The sequence below is a fragment of the Furipterus horrens genome, unplaced genomic scaffold, assembly GCF_987537825.1.
Source record: "Furipterus horrens unplaced genomic scaffold, mFurHor1.1.pri manual_scaffold_17, whole genome shotgun sequence".
Taxonomy (NCBI): domain Eukaryota; kingdom Metazoa; phylum Chordata; class Mammalia; order Chiroptera; family Furipteridae; genus Furipterus; species Furipterus horrens.
In genome coordinates this window covers 83,178,206-83,204,045 of record NW_028327187.1, presented here as the reverse complement: position 1 = coordinate 83,204,045, position 25,840 = coordinate 83,178,206, and the positions used below count along the sequence as shown (strand labels likewise).

At 44.3% G+C, this 25,840-nt stretch overlaps 1 protein-coding gene and 1 pseudogene across 2 annotated transcripts; both read left to right on the top strand.

Annotated features, from left to right (window-relative positions):
• The first annotated feature begins 8,215 nt into the window (after window positions 1-8,215).
• On the top strand, window positions 8,216-8,818 carry LOC149991480 (elongation factor 1-delta-like; annotated as a pseudogene).
• Window positions 8,819-14,340: 5,522 nt separating this feature from the next.
• On the top strand, window positions 14,341-25,758 carry ARAF (A-Raf proto-oncogene, serine/threonine kinase). 2 transcript variants are annotated; one of them, XM_090264843.1, is made up of 16 exons: window positions 14,341-14,421; window positions 15,742-15,896; window positions 16,056-16,159; window positions 16,932-17,034; window positions 17,125-17,279; window positions 17,392-17,490; window positions 19,545-19,686; window positions 19,790-19,817; window positions 19,895-20,040; window positions 20,133-20,335; window positions 22,934-23,110; window positions 23,203-23,249; window positions 23,777-23,895; window positions 24,133-24,264; window positions 25,225-25,359; window positions 25,560-25,758. In XM_090264843.1, exons 2-16 carry the CDS (start codon window positions 15,801-15,803, stop codon window positions 25,692-25,694), a joined length of 1,821 nt encoding a protein of 606 aa, XP_090120969.1. In that variant the 5' UTR covers window positions 14,341-14,421; window positions 15,742-15,800; the 3' UTR covers window positions 25,695-25,758. The 2 variants fall into 2 exon arrangements, with proteins under 2 accessions (XP_090120969.1, XP_090120968.1); XM_090264842.1 differs by having other exon boundaries at window positions 19,530-19,686.
• The last annotated feature ends 82 nt before the right edge of the window (window positions 25,759-25,840 follow it).

Below are 25,840 nucleotides of genomic sequence, written 5' to 3'. Positions count from 1 at the left end.
TGTTTGCAGTTCTCTAGAACTCGGGCTGCCTGGGATCAACACTCCCCTTCCCTAATTCAGAATCACCTCAGATCTGACCCTGGCTCCTGGCCTGAGGGCCTTCTCTTGGTTCAGCTCTCAGGCTGTCATTGCAAGTGGGGCCATGAAGGACCTCAGTGACCTTACACAAACCCAGTGTCAAATCACCCCAAATGGGGTTCATTTAGCATCCTCTTTCTGAGAATCCCCACTTACATGTTTCTGTGCACCTTTTGTGGTTAGACCAAGCTATCTGTCCTGCTGTCCCAGACCAGGGACCAGATAGCCTCACCCAAGACACCTAGGAATAGTTTCCAGGCAAGGGATGACTCCAATCACCCAGACATGAAGATTTATTCCAGAATCTAGCCAGCTGCTGCCCCAAGAACTCCAAAAGACTGCCCAAATGCAGATAGTTCATCAGGAGGGCTGCCTGGAGGAGAAGGAGAGCTACAAACACTAGAACCCAGTGATCCTAGTCTGGACACTGATTCATTCACACAACACATATCTTACAGCTTAGATATGTAACATAAATCTCACCTTTGTCCATTTATTCTTCTATCTGCACATTCACCAAGTATAAGTAGAGCTCTCAGGCAGTTGGGGTGCAAAGGGGAATAAGAAGGAGCTCAGGGTGACCCAAAGGTAGGTAGGATGACGACCATGCCCAGCTTGAAGCAGCTAGAGGAGCACTACCCCTTTGCCCATTGTCCTTTAGATTATAAAGGGTCTTAAGTCTGAGGGAGGGGGTTGTTATTTTTTATTGTTATAAAAATTAATTAATTAATTAATTATTTAAAAAATACTATGGGAAAGGGTGAAGTTGGAGAGCTTGCATGCACAACCCATGGACATGAACTGGGGGTGGGTGGGTTTGCTGGAGGAAGGGGGTACTGGGCAGAGGGGAGCAAAGGGGAAAAATTTAAACTATTGTAACAATATAATCAATAAAATATACTTAAAAAAAAAAGAAGGAGCTCAGGGGAGCAAAGAAGAAAGGTGGCATTATGGCCAAGTGCAGTCAGGGAGTATGTGGAGGGGGAGCTGGGAAGAATTGCTCAGGAAGGGGCCAGAAAATGCTTCTCCCATGAAGTTACCTTAGAACTAAGCTGTGGGAGGTAAGAAAGAATTTATCAAGTTGACAAAGAAGGTGCGGGCTCTCTTGGCAAAGAGAACAGGTGCCCAGTGGACCCAAGTTCCAGCTCTTACAGCCCAAGGCTGCCCCACAGCAGGGTAGGTGGCTGAGGCAGGCAGCAGCCACAGTATGGAAGACAATGTGAGGAGAGGAATTGTGTCAGACTATTGTTGGACACATGTCTGACCACTGGCAGTGTGGAGGGGGTATCTGGGGGGAGCAAGAATGGAAGCAGGGAGTTAGGAATGGTATTGGGCCCTGAACCCAGTGACCTGAGAAACAGAGATATTTTTGCCTTTAAAAGACTGGTTTTCATCAAGTTTCCCCCTTCACTGCAACCAACGACAATTTTTAAGTATTCCAGCGCTCCCGGAATCTGAGGATGAGTCATTTGCTAGGGTTTCTGAAGAAGTATTTGACTCAAGCCATGTGTGAATCAAGTTGATGTTCTTTCTTTAAAAATGTCTTTCTCCAGAACAGGCTGGTAACTCTTCAGAATTCTGCCTGTTGGTTTGGGGGTCTCATTTGGTCAGTGACCCACAATCTCTCCAGCTTCCCAATACTGCTAAATGGAGAGTATCTTCCTCACTTTTTCTCTGCCCCCAGGTCCCAGCCAGGTCCTGGGTAACTTGGACTGCAGATGGGGCAGGCAAGTGTAGGGAACAAGGTGACATCTCCAGTCTCTGCTTTTCCTCAGAACTGGAGGCACTTCTTGGTAATGAGATGGAGCCCAGTTTTATTGAAAGTCACTTCCTTTCCTGCATGTGTTTAGCTGATGTCGAAGGTCACAGCAAGCCCTAACTGGTATGGTCCCTTGACTGGTGTGGCTCAGTAGGTTGGGCGTCATCCTGCAAACTGGAAGGTTGCAGGTTCAATTCCCAGTCAGGGCACATACCTGTTGGGGGCATGTGAGAGGTGAGCTCATCAATGTTTGTGTCACATTGATGTTTCTCTCCCTCTCTTTCTCCCTCCCTTCCCTTATCGCTAAAAATAAATCAATAAAATATTTTTAAAAGATGACAGCAAGGTTTAAGGGACGAAGGAATAGTAATACTGAAGGAGCAGGGACTGACAGGCACTCAAGAGCTCCCTCATGGCCTTAGATCTAGATGTTAGATACCATGCCTGTCACATGTCAGTGGTTTTTGTTATCATTGCTGTGTTTGACTAAAGTTTGAAATATTTTTACTTTGTCTATACAGACAATTAAACAAAATAAAACAAGTCTGGAAGCATAGAGAATAGTTTAGGAAGTGAAAATCATAATCCAGGTGAGAGGGGATGAAGACTTGAATTAAGGCAAGAAGTCTGCGGAGGCAGATATACATACTCCCTTTGCAAGCTTCCTGTGAAGTTGAAATTAGATTAGCTAGATTAAAATAGCCAGCATGTAGCTTGGTATACAGCATGTAGCTTGGTATAAATGCTGGGTTGCTACCCTTTCCCTCCTTGGGGCATATTCTGTCAAAAAGCAGGCCTGGGAGTGCTCTCTGCAGGTGCAGGCCAGGACATAAGCCTGGTTTTGGTTCCTGATACTTCAGCAAGGCTTCAGAAGGGTGCCATGCTCTTGTCAGCCTCTGGAAGAGAGGGAAAACAAGAGGTGAACTAGTTAGCCAGGCTGACACATCCTTCCCAAGAAGCCTTCCTTTCAAGCTAGTCATGTCATTTGTCTCTGCCATTCAAAGGCTCCTTCTTAAGGTGAGGATTGATGTGAGGACCTCTTCCTGTCCTCTGAGAGGTTTTCGGATTCCCACCATCCTGTGCCCATGGCCCCTCACCCTACCTTGGCAACTTCCCAACCACTCGTTCATCTTGAATTCAGTCAACCAACCACCTGGTCTTCCCAGAAAAAGTCTTGCTTTGGTCTCAGGGTTTACAACACAGAGTGAAGTGAACATCAGGAAGGAGGCAGAGACTGTAATATCCCACAAGTCAAGCATTGTCCTCCCAACCTGGCTATGGTCTTTCACACAGCAACTCAACCTTGAGCTATTTATAGGGAATAAGGAGAGATGTATCTCTTCATTTAGAAAGGACAGAAGGAGGGAAGGAAGGAAGGAAAGGATAAAGAAGGGGAAAGAATGAGACCTAAAGTCAAGATTTGGAAGGAAGAGAGAGAGAAGAAGGAGGAGAAGAAGGAGGAGGAAAGGGGGGAAGTGGGAAGATGAAAAGTGGGGAGGAGGAGAGGAAAGGGAGGGGAAAGGGAGGGTAGAGAAAGTGAAAGAATGAGGTTTAGAGACAAAGTATAAAAGGAATGAAGAAACAGAAAGGGGAGAGAAAGGAAAGAGAGAGAGATGGAGGGAAGAAGGGGGATAGAGAATGAGGGACAAGAGGAATCAGAGAAGGAGGAGGGAAGACAAAGAGAGGGAGATATTTCAGGGAGTTCCCAGAGGAGAGAGAGGCTGACCGTGGTTCTTAGGTCTTTGACCCAACTCTCCCTTTTGAACTTACCCACATGCCTCAGTAACCTCAGCATCTCTTCAGTGAGGTGTAAGTGCAGGAGTACCAGAAATTGTCTGAGACCCACCATAATGCCCCCCCACCCCACGCACACACACTTTCCAGTCCAGGGCATCTACCACTTCAAAATTATAGCTTACAATGTAAGAGGGAATGTTCAAGGGTCAAGGTGCATATCTCAGAGATATTTTTAAAAATCTTCCCCCCATGATATGTTTATTGATTTTAGAGACAGAGGAAGGGAGGGGGGAATAGAGAGAGAGAGAAGGATTGATGTGAAATAGAAACATCAGTTGGGTGCCTCTTGTATGTGCCCCGACCAGGGATCAAACCCCGCAACCTAGGTATGTGCCCTGACCAGGAATTGAACCCACAATGCTTTGGTACACAGAATGCCACTCCAACCAACTGAGCCACCGAGCCAGGGCTAAACTACTCATCTCTTATAAACTTAAGATGAAGCCAATGAAAGCACTTTTCTGCCTCACCAGCTTGGAGATTTTAATTCCAAAATAGCATGTATCAGAATTTCCAAGTGCTGTGGCTTTTCCCTATTCAAGTAACATCCTGACACAACTCTATTTTTGGTAGTGATTAGTTTAATTGCTTGTTCTATGGTGCTTTCTTCCTCTATATCTCACTACTTATAAAACGTAGAGATTTAAATTTTTCTTCCATTAAACGTTCTTACCATTTTCCTGACAAACCCACATAATTTTCAAATATTTCTGAGCCATCCAGTAGGTATTTTGGGGAAAAAAACCTTACTCCTTACACCAAAACAAAATTAATCTGGATAGAAGCTTTAAATGTTAAAAAATAAATAAACTAAAAAACAAACAAACAAAAAAAACAACAAAAAAACAAAAAAAAAAAACACCTTGGAAGTATGAAATTAAAACAAGGGTGAATATTTTTATTTATTTCTAAACATTTAAAAAAATTTATTTTTAGAGTGAGAGGAAGGGAGGGAGAAAGAGAAGGAAAGAAACATTGATGTGAGAGGGTAACATCACTTGCTCACCTCTCCTTGCATGGGCCCCGACTGGGACCAAATCCGCAACCTAGGCATGTGCCTTAACGGGGAACAAAACTGTTACCATTCTCTTTGCAGGATGACACCCAACCAACTGAGCCACACCGGTCAGGGCAAGGGTGAATATTTTTATAAGTAACAAATCAGATGTCATTAAAGAAAAAAAAAACATTGGTAGCTTATGCCTCTGAAAATATAATTATGTGTACTTCTGAACATTTTTCTATTCTTATAACAACAAAATTTTTAACAAAAAGATAAGTGAATGCTTATTATTCTGCAACTTAATTGTATTCACTTGTCAATAAAATAATGGCATCTTTCCAAGTCAGTCTCTTCATTTTAATGGACATATAAGTATCTCATTATTTGCAAATCCTTTGTAGTCTTCTCTTTTGCTAATATTTTAACTAAGTGGAAGAAGCAGAGAGTAAGCCTACACCAAAACTTATAATGCCTAGAGATTCTTATCAAAGGATTTCCAAGCACCTAATCCAATGGTTTCTTTGTCACTGCTCCATTGTGTGGCTGGAGCTAAGTGATTTTGAAAAAAAACCCCACTGAGTCATAGGTTGATATGAAGTTTAATATATTTTTTAATAATAGTAATTAAGATTATGAAGACAATAAAGTTATGGATATTGAAAATTACATAGTTTTGCTTCCCAGAGTGATGATAAAAATGCATCATTTTAGTAATTAACTATATTTATTTATTGATTATTTTTTGTAATTAATTTGAAAAATTAAGCTTAGCAGATCAGATATTGCTAATAAAGGGGAGAGGAAACATAAGCTTTCTATTGTCATGATCTAAGTATTGTTTCTTCCAAGCAGTTTCCAGATTGTATACAAAATCAAATGAATTCTTAATTATTTTCTTTGGTTCTCACATTTCCCCCCATACATTCTCCATGGGTTGTTTCTTTCCAGAAAAATTCCCTGAATGGAATTTTGCACACAGCACAGCAGAGGGCCCTGTGTTCTGAGCCACAATCAGGCATACAAAGAAGACACCACAGACACCAGTTAGGAAATGGGAACGAGGGCTCCTAACCTCCCACACTCCGCCCACAAGGCTATCAGGTTCCAGTTACAGCTGTTCAACTAACAACAGATGGTGTCTGCGCTTCCTTTTAATCTAGGAGGCAGAATAAATGGTTTCTAAGAATAATTAGCAGCTTGGGAAAATATCCCATTATGTAATTACCATGCAAGTATTTTATACTTCAGCTTTTATTCCCCTAAGATTCTATTCTCATTTAAAAGTGTATTTCAAAGATATACAGACATATAACATAAATGCTCAGGAAAAATACATTAAAAAGAAATACATCACAATATAGTAATAAACAATGGTTGTTACTAAAGAGATTATGGCTGATTTTGCTACATTCTTTTTACTTCCCAGATTTTACAGTTAGGACAGTTCTTTCGTTTTTAATATTCCTTTGTTTGTTTGTTTTATTTCCTGAGCATTCCATTTTCAAAAAAGAATCTAGAACAAAAAGGCAAGAGACAGGAAGTAAATACATGCTTATCAAAAAGTTTCAAGACATTTGGACCAACTTTTAAAAATCTTTACTAAAGGAATTTTTAGAATGGTATAGAATAACGTACATGACAATGACTCATTTTAACCTTTATATAATTGGCCATTTTTATCCTTTCTGAAAAAAAGTGGAGGAATCCACTTATGTGCAGAAGGCATGGATCTCTTTCCCAGAAACAAATTTTTAAAACTGCACCATGAAATGCTGTTGTTTTTACCTGGATTTCAAGAAGAGAGAAAAAAACCCTCTCTGATGACTTTCTGTCATTAAAGTACATTTTTAATTAAAGGATTATTACTCATTTATTCCACAAATATTTAGATTCCTTTAATGCGCCAGGTACTTTTCACACCATTAACCCTCACCCCCACCCTCACCCCCACCCCCGCTTCCCAAAAAGGTTTGCCCACCTAATCTAGATCACTAGAGGCTTCTACACTGTTACTAACTTCATCCCCTCTTAAGTAGATCTCTATTTCCCAACACCAGCTGTCACTTGGCTAAACCCCACTTCATTCTTTAGTTCTCTAGCTATTCTTCAGGGGCACCTTCTCATCTCCCCCTACCGCAACTCGCTCCTGCTCTCTGGGCATTTGCTTTTTCAGTGACCATGGATGGGCACCCTCATCAAACCCTTCGCAGACACCAGGTCTTCTGCTGAACTGTGGCACCAGGAAGGGAGGGCCAGGAAACTTTAGAGTGAAACTTGCTGGCCTAGAAGTCCCGTGTGTGCGTAAGTGGACTGTACTTCTAGAATAATCACATCCCATGCATATAACTTTTTTAGTAAAAGGGTTGTCTTTGCCTTAAGCAGCCCCTGTCCATTGTTTTTGTGCATCTAGGTTAACACACCTTTAAAATAACTATAACCAATCTCAGAAAAGCACATAATCTTGTTAACTATCCTGTAATCCAATTCCCACTTTGCTTTCCTCCACCCTCATATACTCTTCCTTACATTCCCTTCTTAATTTCAAATGCATACAAGAAACTGCAAAACTCTCATTCTTGAAAATATCTGAGATCTTTCTTCCAGGCAATTTAAATCAGTTTGGCTTAAATAAAATCTTATAAAGATTCTTTACAGGTTTGGACATTTTAAAGAGTGATTAGATAATAGGAGACCATAGGAAGAAATTTACCACCCCAAAGGTATGTGTTTACATTTCAAAGTGAGATGGAACCCAGAGCCAGTTATTTACATTCCAGAAGATTTTAAAGGACTAAGATCAAGTGCAATGAGCTCTCTCTCCCTCTCTCCCTCTCTCTCTTTCTCTCAGAAGGGAAGAAGGCAGACAGCTGTCCTATTTCAGTATAAACACCCAGAATCCTAATTTTAGCGCTCCTCTCTTGTAGTTCAACCCCTGACACACAGGCCTGTCTGGCTCTTACTGAATTGCCCCAGAAGGAGAAAGAATTGGGGGAAAGGAAAACTAATGTAGTTATTCCTATAAGTAATAATAACTTACTTTGAAATATTATGTTTACTTTTAGTACAATATGAGTAAGTACAGATATTAAAAGTTTATCAGCTAGCCTTGACTGGTGTGACTCAGTTGGTTGGGCATCGTCCCACAAAGCAAAAGATTGCCAGTTCGATTCCTGGTCAGAGCACATGCCTGGGTTGTGGGTCCTGGTAGGTAGATCGGGGCTTTAATAAGAGGCAACTGATGGAAGTTCCTCTCTCACATTGATGTTTTTCTCCCTCTCTTTCTCCTTCTCTTCCCCTTTCTCTAAAAATAATAATAAAATTAATAAAATCTTATTTTAAAAGTTTATCAACTACATCAGAGTGTATCTCCTACTAACAAGGATATCTCTCACAAAATCACGATTCAGTTATCAAATTCAAGAATTATTTTGCAGTTTTGTATGCATTTGAAATTAAGGGAATGTAAGGAAGATCACATGAGGGTGGAAGAAAGCAAGGTGGGAATTGGATTACAGGGTAGTTAACAAGATTATGTGCTTTTCTGAGATTGGTGATAGTTATTTTAAAGGTGTATTAACCTAGATGCACAAAAACAATGGATAGGGGCTGCTTAAGGCAAAGACAAACCTTTTACTAAAAGAGTTATATGCATGGGATTTCTCCCATGCACCAAGTGGAGCCCCCCCACCAAGAAGGCAGCCACTGCCACAGAGGATGATGAGGATGATGACATCGACCTGTTTGGGAGTGACAAGGAGGATGACAAAAAGGCCGTCAAGCTGCCGAAGGAGCAGCTGTGGCAGTACGCAGAGAAGGCCAAGAAGCCGGTGCTGGTGGCCAAGGTCTCCATCCTGGGATGATGAGACGGACATGGTCCAGGTGGGGGCCTTGCATGTACTCCATTCAGCTGGACGGGCTGACTTGGGGTGCCCGTGGGCTATGGCATCCCCAAGTTTCAGATCTTCAGATCCAGTGTGTGGTGGAGGATGACAAAGTAGGGATCAACCTGCTGGAAGAGGAGATTACCAAGTTCTAGGAGCACGTGCAGAGTGTCGACGTTGCTGCTTTCAACAAGGTCTAAGCCCTAGCACTGGTTCTGCGCTCAAGTCCCTGGAACCATTAAAGACTGAGATTCCCACAAAAAATAAATATTTTTATACTTCAGTTTTGTTTTATATTTCTAAGAAATAATAACACCCACCAAAGGATTTCTTCATCAGAGGATCACAGGACTGTTATCTGGTTTAATTTTTTTCCCTCTGCCCTCCTCCCTGACTCTTACTGAGAAATAACTGATAATTATATATTTTTTAAATCAGAAAAAAATCAGAATTATTATTGTGATTCTTGAGCTTGGAAGTTGGAAATGTAGAAACCTGCACATTTGTTTAATTTTTATGAAAATATGGAAGTACCATATATAGCATATAATAACCTTTAAAACAATTAATTGGAAAAAAACCCTATTTGTTGGTTTAATGGTGTGTTTTTCACCAATTTGGGTTAAGGGATAACAAATTCAAATTCCATTCAATACATTTTGTTAGAAATGACTTTAGCTCTGGCTGGTGTGGCTCAGTGGGCTGGGCATCAGACTGCAAAGCCCACATGCCTGGGCTTTGGGCCAGACCCTGATCTCTCTCATTCTCCCTCCTTTCCCTCTCTCTAAAAATAAATAAATAAATAAGTAAAATTTTTTGAACGTAATGTTTAGGGTTACTTGTAAATTTCCCACACTCTGACCCCAGGGTCGTATATTAAAAATCTCTTCAAGGAATGTTCAAGAGTGGAAACTTACACACTCTGCTGTATATGGAAAAATTATAGCTGCATTGCCACTCATTTAAAAAGTATCTTTATTTAGCCCTGGCCAGGTAGCTCAGTTGGTTATAACGCCATCCTCCATGGGTTGGATCCCCATTCCGGTCAAGGCACAAACAGGAATCAACGAATGAGTGCATAAGTAAGTGAAACAACAAATCAATGTTTATCTTTCCCTTCCTCTTTCTCTCTTTCTCCAAAATGAATAGATAAAAGTACCTTTATTTTTTCACTTACAATTTACTTTCAATATTATTTTGTTAAAAGTAACTTTCAGTTGCTGGTTTGTAGCTAGTCTCAGGCTCACACAGCCTCCCATTGGCTGGGACCGCCTGAAACCCACCTCCTGTGCGTAGCTATTGATCTGTCAGTGGTCCCTGTGAATCTGAAGTCCGCTCTCTTCTCACTCTAACGCAGGGATCAATTAAAGCCTATCAGTGCGCAGTGGTATTCCAAAGCTCGCCCTCCACTGCATTTCCATCGGCTGATCTCGCTGCCTGTTGGGGGCCTGGAGCATAGAGTGGCGCCGGGCAGACCGCATCCGGTGGCCTAGCGGAGCGGGGTACTTGAGACCGATGAGTCAGGCCAGTGGGGCCCGCAGCTTTTTTCGGTCTGTGCGGGCCCGTTTCTCCCAAAATGAGTACCTGAGAGGGAGTCTATGTGATGGGTTCTCAGAGGGGGCGCTCTCCAGGCGGCGGCAGGAGCGGGCGAGGGCGGTGGCTTTGGGGAAATAGGAGTGGTAGGTTTTACAGGAGAGCCTCAGGCACACGGGACTGCCGGGGTGGATCCAAGATTTCTTAAGGAGGTGCCCTTGGCCTGCACCCTGTTCGGACTTCTTTTTTTTTAAAGCAAACTTACATTGCCAGAACTCTTTCTTCTTTGTCCCTCCGGTTAGAGGAGCCTGAACCTCAGTTTGCTCAGCTGTAAAATGGATGGGATTACAACCAAAGTCGGCAAACACTTCAGATCTTGTTTGTTTTCCAGATATGTTTCTAAGAATTTAAAATCGACAATAATAAAAGCTAACAACCACTTCAAAATCTTTTGAAACTTCTAGAAGCATAATTTCTAAGGGGATGTCAGAAAATAATTAACTAGTTCAGGTTTTAATATTTTTTATGATTTTATTTATTTATTTTTAGAGAGAGGGGAAGGGAGAGAGAAAGAGAGAGAGAGAAACAGCAATGTGTGGTTGCCTCTAGCTTGTCCCCAACCGGGGACCTGGCCTACAACCAAGGTATGTACCCTAACTGGGAATCAAACTGACGACCCTTTGGTTCGCAGGCTGGCGCTCAAATCCACTGAGCCACACCAGCCAGGACTAATTTTTGTTTTAATTTTTTTTTAAATGTATTCATTTTAGAGAGAGAGAAACTGATTTGTTGTTCCACTTATTTTTGCATTCATTGGTTGATTCCTTTTTCTTTCTTTTTTTTTTTTGGTTTTATTTATTTTTAGGGAGAGTGGAAGGGAGGGAGAAAGAGAGCAAGGGAAACATTGATGTGTGAGATACGTTGATCAGTTGCCTCTCACACACCTCCCAGCCAGGGACCTGGCCTGCAACCCAGGCATGTGTCCCAACTGGGAATTGAACCAGCAACCTTTTGGTTCACAGCTCAGCACTCAACTCCCTGTGACACACCAGCCAGGGCTGTTCTAATTTTTGGTGTGCCTGATGGTTTTAATGTGATGATGATGATGATGATGATGATGATGATGATAAAAACCCAGATCACTTTAACAACCTTCATGGCTTATCAGGTACCCGTAAGGAACTACGTGGCTGAAGTTGTGCCAGTTGGATGGGTTTGGAGGGAGTCTTTGAGAGAGAAAGCATTGCCCTTCAGTGATCCCTGCCCCCTCTTCTGTTCAGGACATTGAAGTTTGTTCATCTTTTTCTTAAAAAATATTTAATTTATTTTTTAGAGAGAGTGGAAGGGAGGAGAAAGAGAGAGAGGGAGAGAAACATTCATGTGGGAGAGAAATATTGATCAGTTGATTCTCCTACGCCCCCAGCAGAGCACCTGGCCCCCAACTCAGGCATGTGCCCTGAACGGGAATTGATCAGGCGACCTTTTAGTTCACAGGCTGGCGCTCACACCACCGAGCCATACCAACCAGGGCAGCTTATCTTCTTGTAAACATTGTGCAACAGAGCCTGAAATCTATCTTCAAACACTGTCTAGAATTGAAGTTTTTAAACAAATTAATATTTAAATGAATTGAAATTTAAAATGCACTATGCTGACCCCAAAATTAATCTTCCTTTTGGTAAGCATTTTGGAGCCCCTCACTGAGCTCTAACTGGAGTTATTCCTGACCCCATGTGGTGCCATGGTTCTTGCACTGGAAGATGGCGTGAGGTCCAGGGATTCAATTTCAGAAGATAATTTTTTAAAATTATCTAGCCAATAAGAATTTGTAAGCAATCAAAATGTTTAGAATTATGTTTGAAGCAAAATTTTTGCCATGCACTTTTAAATTGAGGTATATTTTTACATACAATGAAATGTACCTATTTCTACTGTAGAGTTTGATGAATTTTGACAAATGCGTACTGGACTATCTAGTCACCTCCCATAATTCCTTCATATCCTTCTAAGTCATTCTCCTGCAATACAACTAGTCTGATTTCTTTCACTATAGATTAGTTTTGCCTGGCTTAGAATTTCATACAAATGGAATAATACAGTATTTCTCTTTTGTGTCTGGTTTCTTTCACTCGACCTTATGCCTATAAGATTCACAGATACATGAAGTAGTTTGTTCCCTTTTGTTGCTCAGTAGTGTGAAAAAAATAATATAAATGGAGCCACCTTAAAATGGAGTCAGAGCTGCCATCCTGGAGGAACTGTCTTGCATGTCTTATTCCTCAAACCCTTGGAATGTGTAAACTGGGAAAAACAGCCTTTGGACTAGACCTAAAGCAGCATTGTATCCGAAACAACCATTTGCAAGGATAACAAGAAAGCAAATATTATGACTAATGGACTGAAAATTAAAAACATTCTTTAGAATTAACATCACTATGTTAGCTTATCTGCACTTATAAAAATGCCTTCTTTGATTGATGTAATTGTTCCCCTTCCCTTTCTCATAAATACCCCTTGCCTCCTAATCTGAATATTATTTGAGTTTCTGCCTGAATCAGTGCTTTCTAAAGAGCTATTCTTTGGATCTCAAATAAATGCTTGTTGCCTCTCACTTTGGCCTTTTAATTTTAGGTTAACACTAGTATTCCATGACCCCACTCACATTAGCAATCCACAAAAGTTCCAGTTGCTCCACATTCTCATCAATATGTGCTATTTATTGTCAGTCTTTTTAATTTTAGCCATTGAATGGTGAAGATCTGAATAGAAAAGGGGCGATGGGAAATTGAGGTTATATGGCAGCCCAGTAAGCAGAACTTTCGTCTCCCTCCTTACAGGCAAAGAAAGCACTTTATAAATACAAGTTGAAGCATGTTGAGGCCCCCTCACCTAGTGAATTTTCTCTAATCCTTCCCACTTTATCACAGAGGGATGCTGAGGCTCCAAACAGGAGACTGTAGTTCTTCTTCAAACACAACAGGCCATTCATACTTTTGGGTAAAGAATTAAAATCTAGTGCTAACCTGGTGAATCCTCTCCACAGAGGTAGAAAGAATGAAATAGTTTTATTATTGAAAAGCGTTAAAACAGACTGTGATGCACATCATACGCAATTCGCTAAAGAGATTGTGAAGACAGAACACCTCCACCTTTTTATACAGCCAGGGAGATACATACAACCCATTATATGCATGTTCTCAATAACTTGTCCTTAAGTAAGAGAACTTTACAGCACCATTTGCTGCACATAGTTCATCTCAAATTCACCTGGTAATTGGGGTGGCCATCTGCCTTTATCCAAAGAAAAAATAAAATACCTGTTTTAGACAAGCAGCTAACTTGGAGCCAGCCTCCTAGATCAAATTCCCACTGAGACTTAGATAGGGACGGTATCTTCTTGATGTTTACATTTCAAACGAGATTACTTCTAGGCCCTTAAGAACAATACCTTTGGGTCATAAAACTGTCAGGAGGCTTACTTAGATTTTCAAAAGATTTACTTACGTCTTAAAGGGGCAGGAAAGACTATTTCAAATTGTTTTCTCTTTTTTTTTTTTTTTAAGGAAATGCTCTAAGAAAAGGGAGGGTGAAAAGTCTGTTCCACTTTGACACCAGGTAAGTCATCCTTTAAAACATTGTATTTACCTTTCAATTCCTCCACACATTTCCCTGTGCTTGTGCCCTATTCCAGGTCCACAGTTTTCTCCCCTCTTCACCTAGCCATCTATGACTACGCTTTCAAAATCCTTATCAACTTCATTCCTAATGGAAACTTCTCAGAACAGCAGGCTGCCCCTTCTAGGTAGGGCCAGATCCTCAGCCTGGCCACACTAGAGAACAGCTATTATGAAAGACTATTACTGTCAGAATTGGAAAACGTTGCAGATATTTGGTCTTTTTCCCCACCCGTTTCAAAGACCGTAAAACTGAGATTCAGGAAAATCCCAAATGGCTGCTTAGGGCTCCGAGTCACTGGAGCAAAAAGGGCACTTAAGGATTCCCCGCCCAGACTCAGGAACTCCTAAAGTCAGCCCCAAAGTGACCAAAAAACAGGCTTGCTTTACTCTGCCACAGCATGATTGGGGTTAAAGCCCGTGGCACTCATGACTCCTCCTCACTGAGCCTGCACAAGTCAGAACCTGTGCATTTACCCCACATCCTGACGTTTCAGGCAGCCGCTCCTAATCCGGAACACGAGCTACATCCCGTTGGTCCTGCCTTGACAGGCGTGACCCTGCTCCAATAAGGATAGAGGGCTGAGTCCTGTGGCGCCAATGGTGAAAGTCTGAGGGGCGGTGGAGGCGGGGTTTACGAGGAAACAAGAAGACAGGCTCAAGATGGAGGCGGTGGCGGCCGTTGCGGCCTGACAGGTGAGGGCGGGCCCGGTAGGGTTAGGTTTCTGGACCGACCGCCGGGCTGGGGCAGAGAACTGGGACTGAAAGTTTACCCACGGGGTGGTGGCGCCTGGGACTCAGCGCCCCTAGCCCGGAACCGGAGGAGTGGTTTGACCTGGGGCAAGACCATCGTCGACAGCGGGGGTAGTGGTGGGTAGACAGCAGTACGGGTCTAAAGCTTCAGGGGATGGTTTCGCCCGCCGCAGGTGGTAGCACGCCTGCGCAGAGCTGTAAGGCCCTCGGTAGGCGGGGCCGGGCCGAATGATTCTTGGGCTGTACGTGTTGTACGGGGAACCCTGTAAATCTCTTTAAGGTATTTGCTGACCCTTCCTCACCGACAACGGGAAGTGCCTGGAGATGCGTCTCACTGCTTGCTTTCTTGTTCTGGATCCGTGCCTGACCCACTAGGAAAATGTTTGAGGATTCCCCCCATTACTCTTCCTTAACCTTCTCTAGCTTCCTTCCATTATCAGCAGAAATAGGTGTATGGCCCCTTCATTAGTTGACATGGATAATTTGGGAGTCTCCCAGCTTTACCCCAATTCATTTCACCTCAACAATGACTGGGGATGCATAATTACCCTCCTTTTCCACCTAACAGTGTCTGGTGACCACCATTATTCAGTCTTCTCCCCATTACAGTCTCCAGTTGCATCTCCCTTTGTTACATCTCCCTTCAGCACAATGTCTGCTGAGCCTCTACAAAACCCCCCATCACAGTCTAGTGACTCCCTTTAGTCACCCAACAGTGTCTGTGAATCTACCATCATGACAGTCCAGGGCTTACGGTTGCCCACATGGCCCTTAAGAACACACTGGTACAATTCCCATTTCTCCCAAATTAAGGACAATAGCTGATGATCATCCATTTGTTCCCCTTCACTCTGTCTGTGACTCTTCGTTCCGCATGGCATCTGGTAACCTCTTTGTCCATTAAAAAGGCAGGACAGCCTTTTCATGTACATTACGTACCTGACACACCCCAGTGCAATGTGTGCTGACTTCCCCATTAGCCCCGAGCAGAAACTTGTGTACTCCTGTGCCCTCCAGGACAGTGTGTGTTGTCTCTCATTGTGTTATCACACCCCTACCTAACCCCATGTGGAGATCCAGGCAGAGCTGAGAAGAGGAACTGAATCTACTTCAAGGTGTTAACAAGTTCCCTTGGACTGCTGTGTGGAAATTAGGCTACTGAGGGTGACGTGGAGCCTGGAGATTGAACTTCTTTTTGGTCTCTTGCCACTGTGATTCCAGATTATCATTACTGGACCTCTGAATTCCTCCTTTGTCTTTTAGGAGCCCCATGGCACCTTCCCAGCCCCACTTCAGCCCATCTTGACAAAGTACTAGGCTCCATGGAGCCATCACGGGGCCCCCCTGCCAACGGGGCCGAGCCGTACCGGGCAGTGGGCACTGTTAAAGTGTACCTGCCAAACAAGCAACGTACAGTGGTGAGTCTGATGGGAGCAAAACTGGCAGGGGTATGGATGGGCCTAGTTGTAAATTTTGATCAGAAGGGTATCTGTGCTGGGAGGAGGCTTTTGCCGAGGGATGGGAGAATCGGGTGGGGCCCCTGTTGTGCTCTGAACCCCCCTCCCACATCTGCACAGGTGACTGTCCGCGATGGCATGAGTGTCTACGACTCTCTAGACAAGGCTCTCAAAGTGCGGGGTCTCAATCAGGATTGCTGCGTGGTCTACCGGCTCATCAAGGGGTAAATGTGACATACACCTCGTTCCCCGCTTCCTTTCCCCCACCTGGTTGCCTAGTCCCCTCCTCAGAGTCTTCTGACTCCTACATCCTGTTGTGGAATCTCCATTAGTCTTCCCTTAGTTCAGGGAATCCATGAGTCCAACCACCTTTTGTTTCATTATTTTGTTAGTTCATTGTTCTGTAAGGTCAGCAACACTCTCTCTCCTTGGTCCCCCAGTCTCCACTCTGCTCCATCTGTTTTGTTCATTTATTTTGTTCTTTCACTATTCCATCAATTTGTCAGCTCTCTCCTACCTCTGCTTTCCCCATTCTCTGTCTGCTGAGTTGGGACTTGCTAACTTTCCATTTATTCTTTTTATATAGGGCTCTTTAATATTTGATTCAATTCACATGTTGCTTTTAATTTGTTGTTTCAGTGCCTTATCAGCTGTTTTTTTCAGGGGCTTGCTTAGCACTTCTGAGATTTAGTTATCTATTCACCATCTCATTTGCTCCTCACCTTGTGGTTGAGAGCATGGACTCTTCACACTGTCCTGCCACCCACAATCCCTTGTGGCCTTGGACAAGTAAGTCACTCTATCCGTCTGAGCCCCAGCTTCCCCATCTGTAAAGTGGGACAATGACTGTTTCTAGTTCCTAGGGTTGCCATGGTGAGAATGAAACATGCCAGATGTTACTCCATGAATGGAAGACTTGGAGGGACTTTCAAGGGTTCCTGCCTTCGCAGGGCCCCTGTCTACCCTCCCACTCACTCCTTTCCATGCCTCCTGCAGGCGAAAGACAGTCACTGCCTGGGATACAGCCATTGCCCCCCTGGATGGTGAGGAGCTCATTGTGGAGGTCCTCGAAGATGTGCCACTGACCATGCATAATTTTGTGAGTGCAGGGTAGATAGCGGGGGCAGACCCTGGGTGTGGGAGGAGGGTCCTTGACCAGTCCTCAATTTTCTCTGCTCTGTGGCAGCAGGTACGGAAGACGTTCTTCAGCTTGGCGTTCTGTGACTTCTGCCTTAAGTTTCTGTTCCATGGCTTCCGCTGCCAAACCTGTGGCTACAAGTTCCACCAGCATTGTTCCTCTAAGGTCCCCACAGTCTGTGTTGACATGAGTACCAACTGCCGACAGTGAGCCTGGCCTGGGGTGGGTGGGGGTATGGCGAGGACAGATACCCAGCCACAAGACTCTTATAGACAACTGACCCTTGTCCCCTCGCTCTATACTCTTAATGCCCTCAAGGTTCTACCATAGTGTCCAGGATTTGTCCGGAGGCTCCAGACAGCATGAGGCTCCCTCAAACCGCCATCCAAATGAGCCACTAACCCCTCAGGGTTCCAGGTAGGGGATTCCTGGGCTGAAGGGCTGCTGTCCGGAGAAAAAGATGTGGACCCCTGTAGACCACAAGCCATTCTTTTTTCCAAATACAAGGGAATGTTTATTTAGAAAGTCACAGAGATAGAGAAAGCGAGGCAGGTGGGCTGCATGGGCTCAGGAAACAAGCACTCCAGAGAGAGAGCATGCCTTGGGGAAAGAGGGGCTTGGAGAAGGTTCAGGTGTGTGTGTGTGTGTGTGTGTGAGTGTGTGAGTGAGAGAGAAAGAGAGAGAGAGAGAGAGAGCACGCCTACCACACGCCATTCTTCATTCATTTACTTGACAAACATTTATTGAGCACCTACAAGTGTGAGTAAGGGCATAGAGCTGTGGGACCTTGAGCGAGACATATAATCTTTCTGTGCCTCAGTTTTCTCATCTGTAAAGAGGCGATAATGATACTTTTTAGCACATAGGGTTCTGGTGAGGATTAAATGAATTAAGACATGTCCAGTGTTTAGAGGAAGACCTGGTACAGAGTATAAGTTCTTATTAATTATAAATTGTCTGTGTGTGTGTGTGTATGTGTGTGTGTATATACATCTAACTTCTAACTACTTTATTCTTCCAGTATAATCATGCTCGAGCCTTTCCATTTTGAAATACATATTATTTTATTATAAATTCCCTTTTATTCCTCCTTTATGCTAAGTATTTAATACTATAGTATTTCTATATTAAAATACATTATTGCTTTAATATATCAAAAGTTTATAAAATATGCATTTTATATGTCTTATTACATATTTATAATGTCTACATATATGTGGTATATGTTGTTTCATGTGTTATATTTATAATATATATATATATTTTTTATCCTGACCCTGACCCTGTCAGATTTATAATGTTTTTATATAATGTAGAACATTTTTACATATAAAATTAAATAAAGTTAGGGCATTATGTTATTTTTAATTATGGGTGTATATGGATGAATTATATATGAATTTCATTTCAGGATAGTGGAAGGGAACATTAAGAAATACTTTCTTGCCCTGGCCAGGTGGCTCAGTTAATTAGAGCATTGTACCATACACCAGAAAGGTTGTGAGTTTGATCCTTGGTCGGGGCACATACAAAAGGTAGCTGATTGATGTTTCTCTCTCACATCCATGTTTTTCTCCCTTTCTCCCTCCTTTTTTTTTCTCTTTAAAATCAATAAACATATCCTCAGGTGAGGATTTAAAATATATGTGTATTTTTTGTAATATAATTTATATAACATATATGTATAATGTATACATAACATATATGACATAATTTGTATATTTTGAAACCTTGCCATTTTAATATAGATAATCTATATTATATAACACATGATATATTTGAGTAGTACATATAGTTATAAAGTATTATATATTATTCTTTCCCTCACTATCTGTGTGGCTCACTGTCCCTTTTTTTAAAAGGTTTTATTTATTTATTTTATAGAGGGGGAAGGAAAGGAGAAAGAGAAGGAGAGAAACATGAATGTGTGGTTGCCTCTTACATGCCCCCAACTGGGGACCCGGCCCACAACCCAGGCATGTGCCCTGACTGGGAATTGAAGTGGCAACCCTTTGGTTCACAGGCCAGCACTCAACCCACTGAGTCACACCAGCCAGGGCTCACTATTCCTTCTTTAGGTCTTTCCTCAAATGTCACCTCCTCAGAGAAGCATTTCCTGACATCACCAGTGATACTTTCTGTCTCTCTGCTTTATTTTTTCTTATTGCACCTATTACCATCAGATAGATTAAGTATACTTTTTTTATTTTCTCTCTCCCTACGGGAACATCAGCCTCATGAGGGCAAAAACTTTTGTTTGTTTTGCCCACAGTTTTATTTTCACCACCTAGCATGGTATCTGGCACATGGCAGGCACTCCATAAATGTTTCTTGAACAAATGAATAATAGTACTAACTGGACATTTACTCTGTGTGAGCTTATGCACATGTTTACGATGGGACAGGGCGGGGGCAGCTTGACTTGTTCTCCCACTCATTTGACAGTGATTTCACAGACTTTCCCCTGGCAGCTCCTGCACCCAGCACCGAGACCCTGAGCACTTCCCTTTTCCTGCCCCGACCAATGCACCCCTCCAGCGCATCCGCTCTACATCTACCCCCAACGTCCATATGGTCAGCACCACACCCCCCATGGACTCTAGCCTCATTCAGGTTGGTATGAAGGGGGCAGTCACAGGGGACCATCAGGCAGAGGGGAGAGCCATTCCTGTTGGCCTCCACACCCTCTCTCTGACTCCTGTCCCTCTTCTTCCAGCTCACTGCCCAGAGTTTCAGCACTGATGGTGAGCCCCCACTACCTGCACCCTGAGCGCCCCCTTCACCCTACTTGCCTCCACTCACATCCTCTTCACAACCACAGCTGCTGGTAGTAGAGGTGGTGGTGATGGAGCCCCCCGGGGGAGCCCCAGCCTGACCAGTGTGTCCTCGGGGAGGAAGTCCCCACATTCCAAGTCCCTGTCAGAACAGCGGGAGAGGAAGTCCTTGGCTGATGACAAGAAGAAAGTGGTAAGCTCCAGGGGAAGCCTGTGGGGGGCACCACAGGCTGAGTGATAAGGGATGTGGGCAGGCCCCTAAGATGCTGCCTGTGTGGCCCACAGAAGAATCTGGGGTACCGGGACTCGAGCTATTACTGGGAGGTGCCACCCAGTGAGGTGCAGCTGCTGAAGAGGATCGGGACGGGCTCATTTGGCACCGTGTTTCGCGGGCGGTGGCATGGCGATGTGGCTGTGAAGGTGCTCAAGGTGGCCCAACCCACAGCTGAGCAGGCCCAGGCCTTCAAGAACGAGATGCAGGTGCTCAGGTGAGATTGCATGTGTGTGTGGAAGTGGGGAGAGGGCAGTGGGCACGGCCTTGGCGCCTCTGGGGAAAGGCCATGCTCAGGTGCTTCTGCGCATCACCTGTGTTTATGTCATTACAACCATAAACATTAGGTTGTATCAAAAGTGTCCTTTTCCCCTCTGGGAAACAGGTATGTTTAGAGGACCTCTGATGATGTTATTGTTTGTGTTTGGGTTAATATTGACATTAATTAACCACTCTGGCTCTGAAATGTGGGACTTGTTTGCCTGCTGTGAAATGGGTATGGCTGTACGACATCATTAACGTCATCTTGTGCACTTACATTAATAGCATAATGCTAGTCAACTGCATTGCCAGGAAGGCTTGCATCCTTCCTTCTCCTCTGTTATGTACTGTGTCGTTAGTATTATGTTTATTGTGTTGCATTCTTGTCATTAATTAATTATAATAATTCCATTGTTTAATGAACAGTATTACAGTTGACCCTTGAACAGCATGGGTCCACTTATATGTGGATTTTGTTTAATAATACTGTGAATGTATTTTCTCTTATGATTTTCTTTTTTTTTAAAAAATAAGATATTATTTACTTTTTTTTTTTTTTTTAGAGAGAAGGGAAGGGAGAGAGAAAGGGAGAGAGAGAAATATCATTATGTTTGAGATACATTGATTGGTTGCCTCTTGCATGCTCCCAGTTGGGGACCTGGCCTGCAGCTCAGGCATGTGCCCTGACCGGAAATCGAACCAGCGACCCTTCGGCTGGTTCGCAGGTCGGTGCTCAATCCACTGAGTTACAGCAGTCAGGGCTCTCATGGTTTTCTTAATAACATTTTCTCTAGCTTATTTTATTGTAAGAATACAGTATATGATAATGTAACATAAAATACGTATTAATCAACTGTTTATGTTATCACCAAGGCTTCTGGTCAACAGCAGGCTATTAGTAGTTAAGTTTTGGGGGAGTTGGAATTGTATGTGAACTTTCAACTGTATAGGGGATCAGCGCCCCTAACTCATGTGTTGTTCAGAGGTCAACTGTCTTAATTATAATCCTAACCATGATTTAATCATTGTTTAATTAATGACTGTAGTTGCTCTACTTAATATATCATTAATACTATATTAATTCATTTGTGCTGAGAAACAAATGTGGTGTTCCCTTTTTGCCATTCTGATTACTACCACTTCTAGGGTTGCTATCATGTGCTTTCCTGTCTGACAGATGGACACAATTATGATACAGAGTTGATGTTATCATAACTCCTTATGCTATTTTAATATTTATCCTCATAATGGATGCCACAGTAAGAGAACTTTCTCTGTGAAAATAGCAATGATTTGAGCATGTTGTTCATTTGCATTATATTACTATTTCAGCCATAACACAACTGCTGTGAAGAATGCTTATGTGATGTGTTACCCGCTGCAACATGGGAAAATTGTAGAGCATCATTGATGTTACAGTTGACCCCTGTACAATGTGGGGGTAGAGAGTGGCCATGTCCCTGCACAGTCAAAAATTTGTATGTAACTTTTGACTCCCCCCAAACCTAGTTGTCCCTCCATATCTACTGGGGATCGGTTCCAGGACACCCCCCATCACAGATCTGCAGATGGTCAACTCCCTTATATAAAATGGTACAGATCAGTACATGGAGTCAGACCTCAGTCCACAGACTCCCAGTCTCAGATAGAAAACCGTATAGGTATTTATTGAAAAAAATTCATGTATAAGTGGACCCATGCAGCTCAAACCCATGTTGTTCAAGGGTCAGCTGTGTTTGCATTTGTGTTACCATAGCTGTAGTTGGTACTTCTATAAGGAATGAACAAGGTTTTCATCTAAATTAGGGCTGATCTATTCATATGTGACAGAGTTTCCATGAGGTAGAGCCAGGTACCTAGGAGCAGTAACAACAAGGATAGTGGAATTTTCAGAGGGCTTACGTGTGTTCAGTGCTGTTCTGTGTACCTTACAGATTTTTAATCACTCCTCCCAGTATCTCCATAAGGTAGCTAATATAATTATCACAGTTGAGGAAAATGAGACACAAGTTAAGTGTCCTCCCGAGGTTGCACAGTGAGTATCTGGGGAAGCCTGGATTGGAACATAAGCTCAAACTTGAGTCTAGACCTCTAAGCCTCTTGTGGTGATTAACAGGATATAATAACATCCCTAATATTTTTACATGGCATTATTACACTGATATAGTGTAATATTGATAAATTGCCATTCTACTTTCCAATCTGTAAAATGGTCACAGGACCAGGTAATGGTCAGGGTCAGAGGTATGGCAGGTGCTGATAATTAAGACACTACTGGATGACAGAGGGGTGGGGGCAGTAATACTCCCTCTTGCTTTTGTTGGGAGACTGGGATGAAGAAGCTCAAAACATAAGCTGCAGCTCCAGATAAGCCCAGCAAAGATATCTCACAAATTTATTGACTCTAGCTACAGTCTGGCCCTGAGCTTCCTGAAAGGTGAAGTAGAAATGATGACAGGAGGCGGCAGTGAACGGCACCATTTCTGATATTCAGAAAGTGAGTGAAAGTTGCTGTTGTTCTTCCCTTCCCTAATACTGTCCTCTCTGCCTGCAGGAAGACACGTCACGTCAATATCTTGCTGTTCATGGGCTTCATGACCCGTCCAGGGTTCGCCATCATCACCCAGTGGTGCGAGGGCTCCAGCCTCTACCACCACCTGCATGTGGCTGAAACACGCTTTGACATGGTCCAGCTCATTGACGTGGCCCGGCAGACTGCCCAGGGCATGGAGTGAGCCTCCTGGCCCGGGGACTATTAAGGGGGCTAGGGGAGGGAGATGAGGTAGCCCCCAGCCAATTTGCCGCCTACTTCCACCCCCACAGCTACCTCCATGCCAAGAACATCATCCACCGAGATCTCAAGTCTAACAGTATCTACCTGTCCCTGTCTAAGGCCTGGGGTGGGGTGAGGGACTTAGAGGGATGTCTCTTGATGGGGGCTTCTGGGGATGAATTGGGAGGGGCATGTGTCGCATGGCCTTTGCCATGTGGCAAAGCTGTGGCTGGTGTGGATCCTCTAATGGCGTCGTCTCCTGGTCGGGAGTCAGAGTTGTGGCATATTCAGATGCTATTTTTGGGGACTCTGATCAGAGTCTAAGGTCTGGTGTGGCAGTTATGGAAGGCAATACAGAGAGTTCCTGATCAGGGTCATGGGCATGGTGGGCATGGGTGCCCTTAGAAGGGCTTCCTGAGCAGGAGTCACAAGAGGGGACAAGTGTAGGGGGCATTAATTGGAGTTCCCCACCCAAGTCAAGATTGTGATTGGTTTGCGTTATACTGGAGGACTTCTGGTCAGGGTTAGAGGTGTGACTGATATGGTGGTGTTAATGAAAGCTTCCCAGTGAGTGTGAGAGGCATGGCTATTTGCAGTCCTTGTAGTGGTCCTTGACCCCAGTGGACATCTTCCTACACGAGGGACTCACAGTGAAGATCGGTGACTTTGGCCTGGCCACGGTGAAGACACGGTGGAGTGGGGCTCAGCCCTTGGAGCAACCCTCAGGTTCTGTGCTGTGGATGGTGAGTTGGGCCAGGCTGGGCCAGGCTCTGGATCCAGTGGCATATAGGGACATGGGCTGCAGGGCTGGGTCAGGGGGTGCTGAGTGCGGATGGGGATGTCTATTTGTCTGAACTCTTCATGTTTCACCTTGTGTGGGTGGCTCTGAGTTGTACCCAGTTTGGTTAGTGGGATCTGGGACTATGGGCCAGCCATTTGCTGACCTCCTTGGTTCCCTTGCCTGGTCTGGCCTATCAAAGGCGGCTGAGGTGATCCGTATGCAGGACCCGAACCCCTACAGCTTCCAGTCGGATGTCTACGCCTATGGGGTTGTGCTCTACGAGCTCATGACCGGCTCCTTGCCTTATAGCCACATTGGCAGTCGTGACCAGGTGAGCTGCACACCTTACCTGCAATCTCCCAAGCTAAGGGATCCCCTCAGCTTCTGAAGCCCAGATCTCCTTTGCACAGACCAAGAATGCCACACTTCCTCCAGAAAGCCCATATTTTCTGGGTTTAGAACTCCCAGAATCCTTTGGGTCCCCTATACCCAGAATCCCTTTCTTCCCCCATAGCCATAATCCTCTGGGTCTTCAAAGTCCAGAACCTCCTGAATCCCCTTTGCCCAGAATCTCCCTAGGCTCTCAAACACCCAGAAGCCCTCTGGACCTCTTGACAACTACTAGTCCTCTGGCCTGGGAACTCAAAATTCTGTAGGTCCCCCAAACCCAGAATCTGATTTCTCCAAGAAACAGAATCCCTTTGTGCTTCTGGAATATTCAGATACCCACAATTATTCAGGCCTTGGGTGTTTGGTAAGCTTGGGATCCTGGCACCCACACTAATCTAGGCCCCAGACTCTCACAGGTCTCCAGGTTCAAGAACTGTAATCTCCCAGGTCCTCAGAAACCAAGGATCCTCTAGACTCTGATACCAGTAGTTCTACAGGCTACATGGTCCTTAGGCCCCCTACCCCCACAGAAATACAAGCTGCAGTGGGCTAGAATCCTTTAGCTACCTTCAGACCCAGAAGTTCACATTTCCTGCAGACTCAGTACTCTCAGCCTCCGAGTCCCCTAGAAACCTATGGACCCACAATCCTGTGGGCCCCAGACACCTATAGTCTTTGACTTTCCCCAAGCTTAAATTCCAGTGTTCTGCAAGCAGAAATACTTCGAAGGCCTCAGACCCCCCAGAATCCTTGGATTCACAAAATACCACAATCTTCAGAGCCCCATTACCCAGAATACCCCAGTTCCTCAAAAGGAACCTCCCAAGTTTTGAGACACAAAATTTCCTGGGCCTCATAATCCAGATCCCCAGATCATCCATTCCTGTACCCCCTCCCACAGATTATCTTTATGGTGGGCCGTGGCTATCTGTCCCCGGACCTCAGCAAAATCTCCAGCAACTGCCCCAAGGCCATGCGGCGCCTGCTGTCTGACTGCCTCAAGTTCCAGCGGGAGGAGCGGCCCCTCTTCCCCCAGGTGGGTTGGGTAGCAGGGCTGGATACCCTGGGGAGGGGACTCTGAGAAGGAAGACTCCAAGCTGTGAATGTGAACCATGTGTTTTCAAGGCTCAGAGGTGTACAATGAGTGTATATGCTTCCCTGTAAGGCTGGGGTCTGGTGGTGGTTTGGGTGTCTGTGTCGCCCTGGACACCCTTCCTCATGCAACCCTGCCCCCAGATCCTGGCCACGATTGAGCTGCTGCAGCGGTCACTCCCCAAGATTGAGCGGAGTGCCTCCGAACCCTCCTTGCACCGCACCCAGGCTGATGAGTTACCTGCCTGTCTACTCAGCGCAGCCCGCCTTGTGCCTTAGGCCCCACCCCCAGCCACCAGGGAACCAATCTCAGCCTTCTGCATCAAGGATCCCTGCCCACCAACCAGTCGATGTTCCATCTCTGCCCTGATACTGCCTTGGGATACCCCATCCCTACCCTGGGAGATGAGGGTGTTCCCATGTAC